The 20,314-nt window shown below is 43.0% G+C and overlaps 1 protein-coding gene across 1 annotated transcript in view; it reads left to right on the forward strand.

Annotated features, from left to right (window-relative positions):
* MTMR12 (myotubularin related protein 12) overlaps nt 1-20,314 on the forward strand; it is a 70,155-nt gene that overhangs the window by 13,816 nt on the left and 36,025 nt on the right. The window contains exons 2-4 of the mRNA XM_070587085.1: nt 16,134-16,194; nt 18,605-18,747; nt 20,112-20,184. Of these exons, the coding sequence (XP_070443186.1) occupies nt 16,134-16,194; nt 18,605-18,747; nt 20,112-20,184 (277 nt within the window). The remainder of the gene's footprint in view (nt 1-16,133; nt 16,195-18,604; nt 18,748-20,111; nt 20,185-20,314) is intronic.

Consider the following 20,314-nt stretch of genomic DNA (forward strand, 5'->3'; position numbering starts at 1 on the left):
CTGGGGGCGGGGATAGGGAGGATGGGGGGGTGACTACTGATGGGTACAGGGTTTCTTTTGGGGGTGACGAAAGTGATCTAAAATTGATTGTTGTAATGGTTGTAGAAACTTTGTGCATATACTAAAACCCCTGAATCGTGCACTTTAAATGGGTGAATTGTATGGTATGTAAATTATGTCTTAAAGCTTTTATAGGGCCGGCCACACAGCCAAGTGGTTAAGTTCGCGCACTCCGCTTCAGCAGCCCAAGGTTTCGCCAGTTTGGATGCTAGATGCGGACCTAGTACCGCTCATCAAGCTGTGCTGAGGCGATGTCCCACATAGCAGAACTACAGGGACCTACAACTAGAATATACAACTATGTACTGGGGGGCTTTGGGGAGAAGAAAAAAATAGACTGGCAACAGTTGTTAGCTCAGGGTCAACTTAAAAAAAAAAAGAAGCTTTTACAAAAATGAAGTTTAAGAAGTAGAAGTACTGGGGCCAGCCCTGTGGCCAAGTGGTTAAGTTTGTGCACTCCACTTCGGCAGCCCAGGGTTTCACCGGTTCGGATCCTGGGTGCAGACCTGGCAGTGCTCGTCAAGCCACACTGAGGCGGCATCCCACATAGCACAACTAGAAGGACCCACAACTAAAACAACCATGTACCGGGGGGCTTTGGAGAGAAAAAGGAAAAAAAAATAAAATCTTAAAAAAAAAAAAAAGGGGGGGCTGGCCCCGTGGCCGAGTGGTTAAGTTCGCGCACTCTGCTGCAGGCGGCCCAGTGTTTCGTTGGTTCAAATCCTGGGCGTGGACATGGCACTGCTCATCAAACCACGCTGAGGCAGCGTCCCACATGCCACAACTAGAAGGACCCACAACGAAGAATATACAACTATGTACTGGGGGGCTTTGGGGAGAAAAAGGAAAAATAAAATCTTTAAAAAAAAAAAAAAAGAATCAGAAGTACTAAACTTGGTGTCAGTACTCCTGAGATTGAGTTGTGGCTTTACCACCTACTTATCCATGTGAACACAGCACATTATTCAATCTCTTGGAGCTTCAATGGCCTTATCTGTAAAGTGGAGATGAAAATCCCTTAGGGGGTTGTTGTCAAGATAAATGACATAGGACATGTGAAAGTAGACATAGTAAAACCTCCAGCAAATTATATATTTATGTGTTTAAGTTAGACGTAATATTTTTGTGGATAATAAATACTTAGTCTGAAATGTTCTTGAGATTTCCCAACTAGCCCTGTGAAATGAACACTTATGGCTGACAACTGATTTGCATGATGAGTAAATAGCAGAGTCCTTAAAGACCACGTCCCGAATGGCTCTATCTGTGGTCTGTTACCTTGAGTCCAGACAGAGATGTCACTTTGCCTCTTACTGCATGTCTGCTTCCCTGGCTGCAGATACTGTTTTCTTAGTTTGTCAGAGTAATTGTTGCTTGTAGTTGCCAGAGACAGTGTCTAGTTAGTGGAGTTGAACTGTGGTCAGCAGCAAAGCCGTTACCTGGTCATGCTTTCAGAGGGCAATGAGCCTGTTAGGCAGGCTGGCTCAGAGGGAGGGAAGCCCTCTGCCCAGGAGCAGGGAACCAACAGCCCTGGGAATCAGCTCCAAGAAACACATTTTGATTTCTAGCTCCCTATAACTGGACAGTGGATTCGTGTAGTCTCTAGTCTGTATCCTCAGTGATAAGGCTTCAGATGTAAAGTCTGGCCCTGGCTATGCCTCTGCCCTATTAGTGAGACTAGAATGTATTTCAGAAAGCCAGCTAAGGGAGAGTGTGACAAAAGTTGAGTAATACCTGGCACTAAGCATATACTTATGTAGTAATTTTTAATAGCTGTTTCTTTAATCTCTCAAGAACAATGCTTAGGATTAAAGAATATTACCAAGATCAAGAATTATTTGTTTCTTTGTATGTTTTCATCTATGCGTCCTTTCAGCAGACTTTTCTTGACAATTATTTGTCAGGAATTAGACGCTAGGAGTTGAGGCTAAAAATACATAAAGTTACAGCTTCAGCCCCCAGTTGGCATCATTGGTTGGGGAAACAGACAAGGTAAGAGGTTATTGCAATACAGGAGGGAGACTGGATCAAAGAAAGAACTGCCGAGTACTTGAACTGTGTGGACAGTGGATTGGACAATGAATTGGATGAACAGGACTTGGGGACAGTAGATTGGGTGGGCCCAGTGGGTGTAGTGGGGGCTGGGTGGAAGCAGTGCACCTGCAGTCACCGAGCAGGCAAGGTGAGAGCTGATGGTGGCCTGAAGTAAGAGAGCAGCAACGGGCATGAACAGACATGGACAGATTCTGGAGCCTTAGTTAAGAAAGCAGAGCAGACAGCACGTGAGGGGCAGGGAGAAGTTAAGAATGACTCCTGGGTGTTTGGCATGCCTAGCTCGGTGCGTGGCAGAGCCATCATTGAGCCAAAGCCTGGGGGAGGACAAGCAGGTTTGGTGAGGGGCAGAGGGGAAGTGATCAACTAATTTTGTTTGTTTGTTTTTTTAATTGCACTAACATTGGATTATAGCATCATATAGCTTTTGGATGTACATCATAATATATTTCGAATTCTGTGTAGGTTACATCATGTTCACCACCCAAAAACTAATTATAGTCCATCCCCTCACGTGTGAGCCTCATCACCCCTTTTGCCCTCCCCTCTTCCCCTATGGTAACCACCAATCCAATCTCCAATGCTATGTGTTTGTTTGTCGTTGTTTTTATCTTCTACTTATGAGTAAGATCATACGGTATTTGACTTTCTCCCTCTGACTTATTTCACTCAGCATAATACCCGCAAGGTCCATCCATGTTGTCACAAATGGCCGGATTTCATATTTCTTATGGCTGAGTAGTATTCCATCGTGTATAAATACCACATCTTCTTTATCCATTCATCCCTTCATGGGCACCTAGGTGGCTTCCAAGTCTTGGCTATCGTGTCTAATGCTGCAATGAACATAGGGGTGCAAGTATCTTTATGCCTTTGTGTTTTCAAGTTCTTTGGATAAATACCCAGCAGTGGGATAGCTGGATCATATGGTAGATCTATTCTTAATTTTCTGAGGATACTCCGTACTGCTTTCCATAGTGGGTGCACCAGTTTGCACTGCCACCAGCAGTGAACAAGGATTCCCTTCTCTCCACATCCTCTCCAACATTTGTTGTTTCCTGTCTTGTTGATTACAGCCATTCTGACTAGAGTGAGGTGATACCTCATTGTAGTTTTGATTTGCATTTCCCTGATAACTAATGATGTTGAGCATCTTTTCATATGCCTGTTGGCCATCTGTATATCTTCTTTGGAGAAATCTCTGTTCAGATCCTTTGCCCGTTTTTTAATTGGATTACTGATTTTCTTTGTTGTTGTGCTGTATGAGTTCTTTGTATGTTTTGGATATTAACCCCTTATCTGATATATGGTTTGCAAATATCTTCTCCCAATTGTTAGGTTGTCTTTTCGTTTTGTTGATGGTTTCCTTTGCTGTGCAGAAGCTTTTTAGTTTGATGTAGTCCCATGTGTTCATTTTTTCTTTTGTTTCCCTTGCCCAGTCAGACAAGGTACTTGAAAATATGCTGCTAAGACTGATGTCAAAGAGCATACTGCCTATGTTTTCTTCTAGAATTTTCATGGTTTCAGTTCTTACATCAAGTCTTTAATCCATTTTGAGTTGATTTTTGTGCATGGTGTAAGGTAATGGTTTACTTTCATTCTTTTGCATGTGGCTGTCCAGTTTTCCTAACACCATTTATTGAAGAGACTCTCCTTTCTCCATTATATGCTCTTGGCTCCCTTGTCGAATATTAGCTGTCCATAAATGTGTGGGTTTACTTCTGGGCTCTCGATTCTGTTCCATTGATCTGTGTGTCTGTCTTTGTGCCAGTACCATGCTGTTTTGGTTACTATGGCTTTGTAGTGTATTTTGAAATCAGGGAGTGTGATACCTCCAGCTTCGTTCTTTTTTCTCAGGAATCCTTTGGCTATTCAGGGTCTTTTGTTGTTCCATATAAATTTTAGGATTCTTTGTTCTATTTCTGTGAAAAATGTTGTTGGAACTTTGATAGAGATTGAGTTGAATCTATAGATTGCTTTAGGAAGTATGGACATTTTAACGATGTTAATTCTTCCAATCCAAGAGCACAGAGTATCTTTCCATTTCTTTGTGTCTTCTTCGATTTCTATCAACAGTGTTTTATAGTTTTTGGTGTACAGATCTTTCACCTCTTTGGTTAAGTTTATTCCTAGGTATTTTATTCTTTTTGTTGAAATTGTAAATGGGATTGTATTCTTAATTTATCTTTCTGCTACTTCGTTGTTAGTGTATAGAAAAGCAACTGATTTTTGTAGGTTGATTTTGTATCCCGAGACTTGACTGTATTCCTTTATTGTTTCTAAAAGTTTTTTAGTGGACTCTTTAGAGTTTTCTAGATATAAAATCATGTCGTCTGCAAAGAGTGACAGTTTCACTTCTTCTTTTCCAGTGTGGATCCCTTTTATTTCTTTTTCTTGCCTGATTGCTCTGGCTAGGACTTCCAATACTATGTTAAATAAGAGTGGTGACAGTGGTCATCCTTGTCTGGTTCTTGTTCTTAGAGGGATAGCTTTCAGTTTTTCTCCATTGAGAATGATATTTGATCAGCTAATTTTGAAGTGTGAATTTGGAGGCTCCAAGGGGCATTCCAGTACAGGTGGCCAGTAGGCTGTTTGGGTGTCCAGGTCTGGAGTTCTGAAGAGATTTCTGGAGGGAAGAGCCATTTGGCGGTCATTGCTATATTGTTGGCAATGACGTGAGTGGGAGAGCTCATGCAGGGAACACAGGTCTTGTGAGGAGAGAAGAGGACCCTGCCCAGAAAGGAGACTTGAGAAGAGCAGCTGGAGAGAGTGTTGGTCATTTAGCCTGGAACTCATTTCCGCTGATTTTCAGGTCTCAGTATAAATGACACTTGCTGAGAGTAGTAGTCTTCTCTGACCCTCTCTGAATGTGGTCAGGTGTTTCTGCTGGGTTCCCATCGCAGCCTGTCCTTCCCCTAGCGTGGCACGTCGCACATGTCTTGGTTGTTGCTCGTGCTGTGGTTGGACTCCTGGGCACTCTGGAAAGGTGGAGCTCTGTGTTCACTTCTGGTTTGCTGTGCTGGAATAGAGCAGGTGTGGAAGAAATGACAGTTCAGTCAGTGAAAGAGTGTGTGAAAGGCAAGGGGGAGGAGGCAGTGTCCTGGGCGAGGACATGACAGCAGGGAGAGGTAGTTGTATTGTAGTGAAGAGCATGGCTCTGGTCAGGTAAACTGAGGCTCAAGTCCCACTTCGCTTAACCGTGTCTAGCCTCATTTTCCTCATCTTTAAAATGAGAACAGCCATGGCAGTTGAGTTGTGAGGATTACTAAATGAGATGATGCTAGAGAATCTTTTGCAGGCAATAAATACTTCTAGTATTTATTGCAGTGATTACCCAGTGTTCCAATTATTATTTTTTATTTGTTGGTCTGAACTTCATGAGGGCAGAAGTCAATTCTTATTCATCATTTATCCTCAGCTTTTGGTATTTAGGATATTCAGGAGCTGTTTGTTGAAATGAATTGGTATATATTAGAGATTGGTCGTCTTGCAGCTTTGAGTAACCAGACATGCAACTTCACTGTTGACTCACTCACTCACTGAGATTTCGCTCCTCAGGCTCATTGGAGCCCATGCCTTGGGCCACGCCTCAGAAACATAGTTCTAAGAAGAGATCAGATTAACAACTTTGGAATGCTGAGCCAGCTGTATGATGTGGGTTCCAGTAAGTGTGTCTACTTTGAGCCGTAAGCTTTTCTGGCAGAGACATTGCCAGGATGGGAGTGCTTCTGGAGCAGCACTGGCAAGGCTCTGAGATGATGTGAGGGCAGTGGCAGCTGTGGGTCCTGGGAAGTGTTGATACGCTGGGAGCAGGAACAGATGAGGTTCCTTTCAATCTGTGGGGTAAAACATGCAGAAACCGGAAGACTTGTTACTCATGCCCTTATCCTCTTTTTAAATTAAAACAAACAAAATGAGCGGCCATAACATTGGGGTAAATGTTGAAATAAGAGTTAACACAAAAACCCCATCCCCGATCCTCCCACTCTGGCAAAACTACTCTCCATTTGTGTTCGTGCCGCTGTTCTGACTTAATTGAGGCCACTGAGATGCCCTAGTTTTGAAAACCTGGACATGCTGTGACCAGTGCCAGCAGTCTTTGCTGTTCTTTTGTGTCATAATAGCAAGCTTTGTCCAACTCAGATGGAGTAGCAAGAGGTGCCACACGCAGCACATGGGCTGCCGCGTTTGTTGAAAATTTGCGTTACTTTCAACTGAGTTAGTTTTCAGGCGTTTTGCAGAGAAAAGTCTGTCAGTGTAACTAGTAGAACCAGTTCTGCTGTTTATTAAAGAACCATGCTTTTCTACCTTTTATTCCTGCACGTGGAACGTGATAGTTAATTGGGATCAGTAAGGAATTTCATCCCGTGTTTCATAGCTCTGGAAGTAAGTTTGTCACCATTTGCTGAGTAGGCAGCTGGGCAGGGAGTGTCAGAATTGAATTGTGAGATAGAAGGAGCAAAGGGTTAAGGGGGACTCTGGGCCCCTCACTGAACCCAGGTCACAATTTAAGAAGCTCCCACTGCCCAGAGGACAGGGATAGGACAGAGACAGCAGTCGCTGGATGCTGGTTAAATGGGTTGCAAGATCCTGGGATGATGCCAGGCCCATCCACGGCTCTTGCACTCCTGGTTTTTACTGGACAGGCTTCACAACTTCTGGTCTTTCTGGATTAATACCACATTCATGACAGTCTTCAATGGCATGCACTCTTTCTCCAGTCTTTACAGTATGACTAGAGCATTTGGTGGTGCCATCCTTATTAATGCCAAACCTAGATCTTAATCTCCCTTGTTTCTCTGGCTCCTGCTGGAGTGTTTTTAAAGCCTTTAAACCATTTAAAGTCATTCTTAGTTAAATTATTCAGTGAAATCTTTTGAGCACTTGCTGTGTGTGCAAGGCCTGTATTGGAGTCTAGGGTTATATGGTGAGCAAAAACCAGACAAAGGACCTGCCGTCAAAGAGTTTATAGTTTGGTAGGGAGATAGACTTAAATAATTACATAAACAAATAGGAAATTGCAATTGTGACAAGTGCTAGGAGGGAGAAATACATGGGGCTGTAAGAACCTAGTAACAGATCTGATGGATACACAAAATTCACGGGGCGAAGAGGGAAAGGGGAAGTGTTCCAAGCAGAATGAACTTCCTGTGGAAGCAGCTTAGGATGGGAAGGAGCATGGCAGGTATGGGAGGGTGAGAGAAGGCTGGGGTGGCCAACATGCAGACTGAGGAAGAGGATGGTAACAGCTTAGGATGGGAAGGAGCATGGCAGGTATGGGAGGGTGAAAGAAGGCTGGGGTGGCCAACACGCAGACTGAGGAAGAGGATGGTAACAGCTTAGGATGGGAAGGAGCATGGCAGGTATGGGAGGGTGAAAGAAGGCTGGGGTGGCCAACATGCAGACTGAGGAAGAGGATGGTAAGAGACCAGATTGGACGAGTAGGTATGGGGCCAGGCTGTGCAGGGCCTTATAGGCCATGTCAGGGCATTGCCTTCATCCCACCAATAATCCAAAGCAGACTGTGTTCTGAAAGGATCATTGCTGCTTTAGGGTGGAGAATGGGTTAGAAAAAGGACAGATGGAAAGCTGCTCCCATGGTCCAGGTGGGAGATGATTATGGCTTGGACTAGGGTAGTGCTGGTGGAGATAAGAGAGGAACATGGATTCTAGAAATATTTAATAGGTAATAGTGATGGAATTTGGTGATAGATTGGATATTGAGGGTGAAAGAGAAGGAGGTGTAAAGGGGGACTCTTAGAGTGATCTACAGACTCCATGCTCTTAAAGGAAGCACAGGTGTCCAGGCAACGCATAGGGGTGTTATTTGTGGTTAGAGCCTTTCCTGGAGTGTGGTAAATCCACAGATTCCCATTGAACTCTCAAGGGTTGGTTGGGGTGACAATCAGAGACTTATGCCTTAGAGGACTCAGTACAGTGAGTCATAAGAGGTAACTCTTTCAGCTGGTGTTGAAGAAGCCCCAAAGTTCTTCTGCATGCAGCCGGCCATTACTCCTGGCGGGTAGGTGTTCTGTGTTTTGCTTTTCCTTTCGGCCTCCTTTTGCCTCTCCACAACACTTTCAGCCTTTCCCTGGGCACTTCCAGTGATGCTTACTTTTACCTAGTTGCAGGTGGGTCTGCAGATACATTCACTGATCTTTCACTCCTGTTTTTCCTTCATTCCACATAAAAAGTAGTATGGCATCATGTAAGAACACAGGCTGAGCCAGCTACTGGATTTGACTTTCACCTCCACCATGTACTAGCTGGGTGTCTTCATCTGCAAAATGGAAATAATAGTGAGTATAATAACTCTGCTTCAGAGGCTTGCTGTGAAGATTAAATGAGTAAATAAGTATAAAGCCCTTTATTTTTTATTTATTTATTTTTTTTGAGGAAGGTTAGTCCTGAGCTAACATCTGCCGCTCCTCCTCTTTTTCTGAGGAAGCCTGGCCCTGAGCTAACATTGGTGCCTATCTTCCTCTACTTTATACATGGGACGCCTACCACAGCACGGCTTGCCAAGCAGTGCCATGTCCGCACCCGGGATCCGAACCAGTGAACCCTGGGCCGCTGAAGCGGAACATGCGCACTTAACCGCTGCGCCACCAGGCCAGCCTATAAAGCCCTTTAAATAATGCCTGGCACATAGGCTCAAGAAACATTTGTTATCATTATTCACCTCTCAACCTCAGTGAGGGCTGGCCCTTGATGTACCCACTTTGGCATTCACAAATTGGACATTTGTGATTTCTGTAGTCGTGATGTAGTAATTCATCATGTCAGTAAGGAAGAGATTGTGTTGCTTGCCCAATTGTAAAGGTCAAGTTGGACAGCCTTTAATCACTCATCCAATAAATTTGCCCACCTTATACATATTCCGAATGAAGCATAATGAGGAGTAGGATGCACACGTAGGAATTTCATCATGTCCTGTAACCCACTTTAAGATCCATATCCAGACCCAGCACATCCAGACGTGGGCACTCCTGTACCCTTGTTGGTAACTGCTGCCCCTCCTCCATTCAACCGTGTTCATTCTCCTGGATCAGCAAGCAACGAAAGTTACAACTCTTTTCTCTTTCTCACAAACATTGAGGCATTATCCCTGTATTTATTAGTTCTTTCTTTGTTTTTCTTATGGAGTTTGAAAAACTATTGTAAAAATACAGAGGTGAAGGAACTATAGGACATAGCCATTGAGTACTCTCCATTCTGTCTTCCCTACATCCTCCCCACCCCCAATAGATAGCATCCCAAATTAAGAGGAAAAATTCAGTTTTTTGAGGGGAGGGTTTCTTTATGCTTCCTCTTTATATACCCTGATTTATTCAAGTCCTCTAGGTTATTTCTCTTCTCCAGACTGGTGTGTGTGTGTGTGTGTGTGTGTATATATATACACATATATATATATTTTTTTTTTTTTTTGAGGAAGCTCAGCCCTGAGCTCTCATCTGCTGCCAATCCCCCTCTTTTTGCTGAGAAAGACTGGTCCTTAGCTAACATCGGTGCCCATCTTCCTCTACTTTATATGTGGGACGCCTGCCACAGCATGGCTTGTCAGGCGATGCCATGTCCACACCCAGAATCTGAACCGGCGAACACCGGGCTGGCCCCCGGACTGGTATATACTTTGGTTTAGGATGGGGAGAATGATGATAGTGGTAGTGGTATTTATTTTTTTCCTGAGTTGATTATTTGTAAAAATTGGATAGTGTATGTTTGAAATTTTTTTGAAGTGTTGACCAGAGAAAGGTTAGCTATTAGTGATGATTGCCTACAGTGTGGCTCCTTAAATTCCAGTGCTCAAGTGCTTATGTAGGTTTTTATTCTCAATTTGTTAGCAGCTTTCAGCAACTTAATCTACTTTCAATAAATTCAGCCTTTGAGAAAGCTTTCGTTTTGTAGGGCATGCGTGAGCAGTCCCTTACTCGAATGTGGTGTTCTCTTAAGAGAGCCATTAGTCTACTTTTTTGGTCTTGTAGTGGGTTCGAAGTACTTTCTATTGCAGAGGATAAGGCACAGAATGACCAGACCTAGGTTATTGTGGGCTCGTAGAAAACAAATCCTATTAATAGAAGAATGACATTTCTTTCTCCATGGCTTCAGATAGTCCTATGTAGTCACAGTCTTATGGAGTTAGGGCCAACTTGGGTGTTGCTAATTACAGGAGTTTCTGATCCACAGGAAAAAAAATTGAGACGCCTCCTGAGAAGAGTCAGTTTACTTTAATGTGGGAAACAGGAGGGAGAGAGAAGTAGAAATTATTCTACTCGTGACAGAATCTTGAATAATTGCAACTCTGAAGTAGTATATTTGAATTCTTTGTCTACTCATCAAAGGAAAGAGGAGAAAATGAAAGGAAATCAAGAGGAAGCACAGAGACTGCTGTGTCCAACAGTTATAAGCCATCCTGTTTACTGAATGTGTGTGCCAGGCATGTACACACACTCTTCACATCTTCATATTGGGTAGTATTGTTTCCATTTACGCAGGAGGAAACAGAAGCTCACTCAGGTTAAATGACTTGCCCAAGGTCATATCTGCAGGTACCAGAGCTGGATTTGGACCATGGCTCCAAGTCTGTGTTATTTCTGTTTTTAGTACATGCACAGAGACAAGTTTGTAGAAACAAGGGGAAAGATAAAAATTAAATTATTACTACTATGCTGTCTTAAAAATACAACTTTCTGCCTTAAAAAAAGGTAAATTTTGTTCTAAGATACATATGGAGTCCCATCTAACGTGGATGCAAATACTTCCCCCCCTCAGATTTTCTATTTTAGTGGAGAAAAAAAAGAGTATTAATTGTCCATTTTAGAGCAGTAGGGAGACTTTGAGGAAATGAAATATCTGTGTTATGTCTTTTTAGCACTTTGGTGCCAAATGTAATGGAAAGAAATTGTGTTTTGGAACCATTAGGGCTGTTGCCTCTTGGAATTTGCCCTTCTGGCTGGATGAAATTAAACTGAGACTAACAGCTTCAGGTTTCAACTCAAAGCCCTCATAAGCAGTGAAGGGCTGATGTGAACATTGTAAGCACTGTGGCCTGTGCGAGCTTCGTTGTCGGGAAACCCCAACTCATTCTTTTCAAGATCAGTGATCTTCTGATGGGGCCGTTCCCTTTTCTGCCTTTCCTGAGATATCCTTGGTCTATCACACTTTTGAGAAGATCTGCAACCTGATTGTGAACTTGGTAAGAAACTAGAGAATTTACTTTCTGAGAACCAATGGAATGAAAACACCCAGGCTGCTTTTCAGCCTCTCAGCAGATTCTCAGGCGTGTTAGCTGACTTTAGCTTTCTTGTGGTTTTGTCCTGTTTGTGGCAGGTCCTTGTTCAGTGAAGTACAGTTCTCTTAAGGGAATTTTTCTAATTTGTTCTCATCCCTTTTGTAATAGGAAACTGGTTCCCTACTATAGGCAGTGGATGTTACAGCTGTTTTCTCTTTTGTAGTAGGAACCTGGAGACTGTGTTTCTAGAACTGGTACACGGCAAAGAATATGGGATCTGGAGTTAGGGCTTGGGCTGAACCCTTGGTTAGTGACTTATTTCCTATAAAAGGAAACTTCCTTAACCTCTTGAAGCCTCAGTTTTGTCATCTGTAAAATGGAGATAATACCAGTTCTAGAGTTCTTGTGAGGATTAATGAGATACTCATGAAATGTATTTATCTGGCACATAATAGAAGCTTAATAAATATTGGCTCTTATCATTATAGTTACAAGCATGCAGGTGAAGTGGCGGCTGAGCCTAACAGATTGTGGAGGGCTTTAATCGCTCTGCACAAACTTGGACGCATCTGTTTTTACTGCTCAGAAGTCGTGAGTTTATGATTTTCGACAGTGTTCCAAATGGCTGGTGTTGCTGTATCATCTATGTTTTGGAATAAAGTCTTGTTATAATCTGTTTAGTGGCATTTGAGGCAGTGGCTCATGCATTTGGTGATTAGATTGCCTTTTCTTGGATGCTGGCTTCTCAGCGGCAGTGTATGTTTTATTGTGTTATTCAGACCTCTCCTTCCCCGTCTGCAGTGCTGAAGGAAGTCTGATGAATAGCCACAATTTCAGGAGGAAGTTGAGCACTGTTAGGAATCTTGGTGGTTTTTCTGTCATCCCCCTCCAATGTTGAAATTCCCACATGCTTCATAAAATATGTGGCCCCTCAGTGACTTAGCCAGCTGGTTTGTGTGTGTTTTCCCGTTTCTCTATCAGATCAGTTTTTGGTCAGCAGCTTGTTGTCAACATCAAAATATATTTAACATTATTCTGGGGAAGAAGAGGAGTCAGTACTTTTAAAATAAAAAATGCGTACTAAGCTTTTGGGGCATTTGACAAAGATGAAGGTGAATTGGAAAAGGTCTCCAGCCTTGTCCTTTTTGCTTCCAGGAACCGCTCTAGTAGATTGATGCTCATTCCTCTGAGAACGCAGTTCCGTGGTGTGATGGAGTGTTTTGGAATGGAGACAGCGGGTCTACAGAAGTCTTCCTTTTTTGTTTCTAGTGAGGGAAAGCCGCCTAGCACCCTGCCTCCTTTTGGACACAAATATTCAAGCTCACTTCACCATCATAATTTTGATCTTGGATAGGTGTCTTACGCATTATCTCACAAGGCAGGCAATACAGCTTTTAATTCCATTCTTTTAGATGGGGGCATTGAGGTCAGGACACTCGGCCAAAATCCTCCTGATATCTTTGTAGGCTAGAACCCACCCAGGTTCCTGATTTAGTCCTGTGCTTTTTCCTGAAAGACATTTATTGGAGAAAGTGAATACTATGTGCTTTATTCACTCCCCTGCTTAAAAGCCTTCATTTGCTCCCCACTGCCCACAGCGTAAAGCCCACACTCCTTAAAACGGCCTACAAGCCACCACTCGCCCAGCCGTGTTTCTCACCTCTCTTGCAGAATTGCTTGCTTCCATGTCTTTGCACCTTCTCTTTTCTTTCCTCTTTGTCTGCTTGTCCATCTGTTGAACTCCTGCACATTCCTTACAAGCCGCTTCCCTAGAAGCACGTGCTTTGACCAGTCTCCCTCTCCTCCCTCTCTTGGCCCCCTACACAGTTAGGTCCCCTCTTTTGTGCTCCTGTTGCCCCATGTCAGTACCTTCATTATGGCATCCATCATATTGTATTATGGTTGGACAGGCGTGTTGGTATTGTCTCTTCTCCCCACGGGACCATAAGTTCCTCTTTACTAGTGCTTGGTATGGATTCATTTAAATTATCTTTGTCTCTTATAAATCTCTTTGTCCCTTTCCATGTGCAAACCTCAACTATCTTCATCATCCTCTGCTTTAAAATATATATATATGCCTTAGTTTGGAAATGACAAGGCTAAGAGTGATACTGGTTTTTTAAGTTAGCTTCTGCTTTGATGTGTGTATGGCAGTTGGGGTGGGGGGCAGGGTATGTGCCTCTGCACGCAGAGAGGTCATGCAGGGATTGTGGTGGGTAGCAGCAATGGAAAGCCATTCAGAGGGCTTTATCAGCTGAATAATGGCAAAATCCTATGAGGCTTTATGGTTTGGGGGCCTCATACATCCTCACTCCGTCTAAAACCCACACACTTGAGGCAGTGGATGCTAGTTCTGGCATTTTACTCTTTCTTGCCCATCTTACTCATGAGGTAGTGGCTATGACATTGGTTCCTAATCCTATGGCTCTGGATATACTGTACCTTGACATGTTGCGTGACATGATTCTGGTCATTTGTGGTTTCTTTATTGTTAATGCATTGACCTAAGTCAAAACTACCCTTGGTGGCAATCAGCAGAAACCCACTGTAGCTATTTGTGTTAACAAAGAGCTTTATTATAAACATACAGGTGTGATTCATGGAACTGTGGCTCAAAGGTGCGGCGTGCGATTGGGCCTCACTAAAGCCTGGAAAGCCGTGGGAGTCTGGGCCATGGTTGTTTGTGTGTGTCCAGGGTTGGGCTTGCATCTCCACATATCCTCTTCATGTGTCTTACTCTCTGCAGAACAGCTTTCTCTGCTTCCGCATATTTGTGGCCAAATCTACAAGTCTGTAGTTTAAGCAGCCAGCTTGATTAGCTTCTCTTAGCTCTTCAGCTAAATTATTAGGAGAGAGAAAATGACTAGCCCTTTGCGGAATTGCTGTCCTTTTCCCTGTGCGGTTGATGGGGAGGAGGTGGTTCACTCCAGGACGCTGGAGCAGCCGGGACCAGTTGTCTGGGGAAAGGCAGTTTGGAGTAGGACAGAATCCTAAAAGGTATCTCCTAATTGTTTTGTTTTTGGAATGTGAAAAAAGAATCCACTAACCATTGCAAGAATTGATGTAGGAAGTTTTGGATAGTATGAATTCTTCATCATCATCAGATGATCCTTCTGTGGACGTAACAGTAGGGTAGTCTTCTCCACTCTGGCTTCATGTTTGAACTGAATTCCAAGCACTAGTCAAGATGATCACTAGAGTTTTCTAACAGCTAATAGAATTTAATGAAGAGCTTTGCTCTCTCCTCAGAGAAAGATGATAGACCTGTCAAAAATAATTATACTTCAATTTAGTTCTTTGCCAATGACAGATGATGAAAATTCTCAGTGAGAATTTCTAAATTACCAAATACTCATATCGTTTATGTATGCAAGAATAGTCCCTCTTGCATCACCTAGAGCAATGCATGAGATTCATCTGGGGAGCTTTTTGCAAAACCAGAGGCCCAGCTGCCTCCCCTACACTGATTCCTCAGGCATGTGGTGGGGCCTCAGTGTCTGTAGAGGGAACAAGCTCCCCAAATGACCTGACACTCCCAAGATTGGGAAGCACTGCCTCAGAGGGACTTGGTTTATTGGCATCTCCTGGGATGGAAATTGTAGCCATCTCTAAAATAGACCATGCTCAAAATGGGTTCTCTGAAACAGCCTGGACTTTCTTCTTCAGCCTCAAAATGGGCTGTCTAATCTCTCCCTGCCTCAGCTCTTCCCACCTTTCTTTTCATCCTGTATTTTAGTCTGGATTAACAACTTCAGAAAACTCATACCACCCAGAGCCTTCTGCCAAAAAAAACAAAACAAAACAAGAACCTTCCTATTTTATTTGTTGACAAAACTGGTTGTGTCTTGTAGAATTTTCCAGTCAGGATTTGACTGTTTGCGTCCCTGTGGTGTCATTTAACATGTTTCTCTGTCCAGTGTTTGTTATAAATTGGTAGATTAATATAGAAGTTCCAGCAGGTTGAGGTTAGATATTTTGGCAAGAAAACCTCATTGATGATGTGGTAGATTGGGAGGCCCATCATGCCTCTCTTTTTGTGTTAACAGTCATTTCTGACTGTTGCTTTGGTTCATTAATTCATTAAGGATTATGCTGATTATCTCTGAATATCCAATAAACACTGGACCCAACATGGAGGCACTTGAAGATATTTTCACTGACAGACAGTGACACACAAGCTGGCCTTGATTCCTCGTTAGAAGTGATTGTATCTCGTGGCGCTGTCTCGTGGGTTTGGATAGTTTAGGATGCGCAGTGTTCCCAGCTGTCTTTAGTGAGTCATGGTATGCCACAGCCGAGATGGATCAGTATTGACTTGATACATTCATATTTTCCTATTCTTACCTTTAAGCCCTTTACGTATGCCCATTTTTCTCTCAAAACCCTTCTTTTGCTTTCAATTCTTGATTCTCCCTGGAAGAAGAGGGGAATCATTTTGTGGAATGTCTTCTGTTCTCTTTCTGACTCTGTGTTTGAGCTGCCTTACTTTGAGCTGCCATGTGACATTTGTTCCTTTAGATAGGGAGTGCCCATCCCTGCCCCTTTGCTTGGGACTACTAATAGTTGTCAGTCCTAAGTAATTAGTTTAATACATTGAACTAATTTGTTGGAATTTTCTGTCTTCCTTTAGTTAAAAATACTTTTTAAGAAAGTAACTAGCTTGTCAAATAAACAAAAAACTCCTGAGGGTAAATGTTTTCTTAGTGTATATTCTGAAAGCATGGCTTTATGTTACTCATTTTGAGCCCTTAAACAAAGAAAAATCTTACCATTTGCTCTTCTCTTTTAGGAAATTCACACAAATGAAAAGGAAGTAACAGAGAAGGAAGTAACTCTTCACTTGTTGCCAGGTAACAGTCATGCTAGCATCCTACCTCATGTGCAGCTCAAAGCCAATGATAAATTATGTCATCCCTAGTATCACTATATATAAACTCCTTTGTTTTCCTCCAGACAGCATGTGACAGTAATGAGTTGGACAGAAATAGCAAGGTCTTTAGTTCAGTAACCACACACCTGGGTCTGAGTATGACAACATCTGCAAAGAATTTTTCTTATTTTCCCCTCCCCCAAGCTGACAAAAATAAACCTGGGAAATTCTCACTTCTTTCACAAAGAAACGAGGCCTTTTTCAGGTTGCCTTTCTTGGCCCCATCCAGTATTCTGGTCCCCAGTCAGAAAAATCCTGGTCCCTCTCAGAACGCTACACTCAATACATGCTGGGGTTTACCAGCCCCGGGGCTGCCAGGCTCTGCTCTGCAGTCATCACCAAAGAGCCTGGATTGGCTGGATATTTTTGAGTTGGAGGACAGGGACTCTGTAACTTCAGTCAAGTTTTGATCATGTCTGAATTCAGAAACAGAAACTACTTGGTGGCGTAGCCTCTCCATATATGGGATATCCTGGGAGCTGCGCATTCAATTCTTCTTCCACTTTCTTATTTCCAATCTCAAACAGCTTTTTCTTCATAAGTTTTTAAGGGACGTTTTCCCAAAACAATGGTCTGCTTCTGGTACTTTTTGTTTTATTCTAGTTTATTGAGGGGATATGAATATGTGCAAGTTTCTGACTGATCCACATTATTTGGTAAATATATCAGAACCCTTTACTTTTTTTTAAATGTTTTTCAGTTTCAAAGGCTTTTTCCTATAATAATGGCCTAAACCTTAGTCCATACATCCTATTGTCTTTCCTTTTCTTGGGTTATAGTTCCTGAAATCAACTTTTATTTTTAGCTTAGTGTTTGGTACATTCTCCCATCCTCTGGATTACCTGATGGTCCCTTCTAGGTGTGCAGCTGTGAGCTCGTAGTTAACTTCTCTGAGCCCCAGTTTGCTAGACTGGATTGAGATCAAGATTCTGTCTGTACACATGAGTTGATAACTGGAGCAGCACGCCATGCTTGCACAGCCTCACCTGGGTGCTGGATTAGCCACTGCATGCCAATTTTCAGTCTCCAGTTCATGGCCAAGGACTGAGACAGCTTGCCTGGTCGTGGGGAGAGACTCACTATTGAAGTTCTTTCACGCTGGGAGTTGAAAGCACAGAAGCCTTGCTCATGTGTCATCCACCTTGGACTTAGCTGAGGCACTTTTTCTGGGACTATTTTAAACCCTAATGAGGCCTTGACTTCATTGTTTTCTTCAAGCTCTGTGCTCTCTCTAGAGGCTGACTTAGTGACTGAGCCATCTTCCAATATTTTCTTAGTAATTAACCCCTTGGAAGATGAAAAAAGATACCATAATATGTGTTCCTTGATAGTCTTAGTGTCTGAAGCTCTTCTTTGTTTTCATATTGAATTTTTAGCCACAAAGTAAATTTAAAGACATTGAAGGAGACATCCAGAGGGAAATTCTGAGGGGGAGATGATTGTCTTTTGGAGGAGAAGAAAATTCCTTTTCTTTTTCGTTGTGAAGTATTTACACTTAGTTTTTCATTTCTCCCATATCCTTCTCTTTTCCTGCCCTCCCCCGACAGACCTCCAGCCCTCATGAGCCCCTCTGATTCCGGGGAGCAGAGAATGCTTACCTACCCCTCCATCCTAATCTTCTTGACTGTAAAGGGAAGTACTCTATCTCCAGGAAATATGGCTTCTCCTGTGAGCTGGGGGCCTGCAGATAGAGCAGGAAAGGTGGCACACTGAGAGGAAATTCTCTCAACTAAGAAAGACAGGAAACAGTTCTTTTCCCACAAACCTCTGACCTCCCTTTTCCTCCCATCCATGTCTGTGGAGCCAGAATGAGTGTGGTCATGCTGCAACTCTGCATCTGAGGAAGCTGCCTGGAAGCCCTGTGGCCAGGGAGACTCCCCGCTCTCTTCTAGCAATTCCACAGTGAGAAATGGCCCACTCTCACAGGAAAGTGCTTGAGATCTACATTCTAAAGCACACTAGTGAGGCTTTCTGGCTCTCTCATTTAGGGTATTGCTTCTGTGGAACATCTGTTTGCATCCGAGTAATGAAAACACTGTGATCTTCGCTTGCAAGTATAGCTGAGATCATTTCCACCTACATGGAAACTTCCATCACTCACAGTAAGAAGATAGAGAAATGCCTGTGTGAAGGTGTACCTGAGCCATTTCGATTTCAGTTATCAGTGGTCCCCACTCTGCTTCATCTTCTACGTTTTTCAACGCCCGCCATAGTGGGAAGTTCTGGAGTGCTGCACTGTATGGTCCGTTTGTCTTTGCGTAATTAGGGCTGGGGAAGCTTTTACTGTTTACACTGTATGTTCCCTGAGGACTTGTTTTGCTTTCGATCAGGTGAACAGCTGCTTTGTGAAGCCAGCACAGTACTAAAGTATGTCCAGGAAGATTCCTGTCAGCGTGGCATCTATGGGAAACTTGTCTGCACAGACTTCAAGATTGCTTTCTTGGGTGATGACGAATCTGCTTTGGATAATGATGTATGTATGAGCTGCATTTGGCTGAGTTTTGGGGAAGCAGTGCAAATGCAGACCCTTTATCTTTTTCCCAGCTTCTCAATGACTTCCCCCTCAATACACAGAAACACAAAGGACAGAAGTCCTCACCACTAGGCCTCTCTCTATCCTATGGGGTTTCTCCATTGGGAGGACTGTTCTAAAGTTTCCCACCTGTGCCTCATGTCAGGTTGGCTTGTGTTTGACTTTATAGGTTGACACCAACTTTTTCTTAATTTCTTCTGTATTTCAGCACAGTATATCGCTCCTTGGAATTACATCTCCCCAAATAGACTAGTTCCCCCTGTTGTCTCTATACTAAACTCTTTCTCAAATTCAGGAAGTGAATTTAGTTATGAAACCGATGCTGAATGCAGCACTTGAATTTGGGTTTACTTTATGTTTATGGACTCTGCGTGGAGTAGCAGTGTCCCTGTGAGACTTGTCCCTGCTTCTGATGAACGAGCAGTGGAGCGAGGAGAGAACGGCCCACCCCACTCGGAGAGCACTGTGCCTTCGTGGAAACCCGGCCGTCCTGGCCGCCCTCACTTCTTAAACAGCAGCCCCACTGCTGTCTTACAGGGTGGTCTCCTGTGCCGCTGTCCTCTGGAACGGCTTGGTTCTGTATAAAGACAGTGTTTACAGAAACTCGAACCTCCCGGTGTTTTCTCCTAAAGCTGGCTTCACTGTCACTCACCTGTTTGCATGTGTGTGGAGAAATCTTAGCCTGCATGCCACTTCCCAGCACCTCTCAAAGTGATCGTGTGTGGCATGGCAGGCTTGCCTGGGAGCAGCCCAGGAGTGGCATGTTTGAAAAACAAGTGCTCACCAGCATTTCTCACACGCTCCATCGTCCCTTTCCTAGGGAGGTGGCTATATTTCCCTGGGGTTTTTTTGTTTTTTTTTTGTTTTTAAGGTGTACACTCTTTATTTTTTTTCCGGTTTTATTGAGATATAATTGACATATTGCATTAGTTTAAGGTATACAACATAATGATTTGATATGTGTGCATATTTTGAAATGATTACCACAATAAGTTTAGTTAACATCCATCACCCCACATAGTTAGAAAAGTTATTCTTTGATGAGAACTTTTGAGATCTACTCTCTTAGCAGCTTTCAAATATACAGTACAATGTTGTTAACTGTAGTCGCCCTGCTGTACATTACATCCCCAGGACTTAATCTTATAACCAGAAGTTTGTACCTTTGACTGACTCCCTTCACCCATCCCCTCCATCCCCCCACCATTTCCCTTAATGTGCAAGTGGAGAATGATGATTTGCTCTGCCTATAAATGTCTAGTGCATAGAAATGAGTCACAGTTGTTTCCTTTTGAATCTTTTAGGAAACCCAGTTTAAGAATAAGGTTATAGGAGAAAATGACATTACACTCCACTGTGTTGATCAGATTTATGGAGGTAAGTGTCTGTTTTTCCCTGGGGTGTTGCCAGCCTTTGAAAGTATAGCTGATAATGATAATGTTTTTTTGGTCCTTTATACTTTACTGAAATTTCTTCACATATTTATCCTGTTTAAATCAGTTTTATG

The sequence above is a fragment of the Equus przewalskii genome, chromosome 20 (assembly GCF_037783145.1).
Source record: "Equus przewalskii isolate Varuska chromosome 20, EquPr2, whole genome shotgun sequence".
Classification (NCBI taxonomy): domain Eukaryota; kingdom Metazoa; phylum Chordata; class Mammalia; order Perissodactyla; family Equidae; genus Equus; species Equus przewalskii.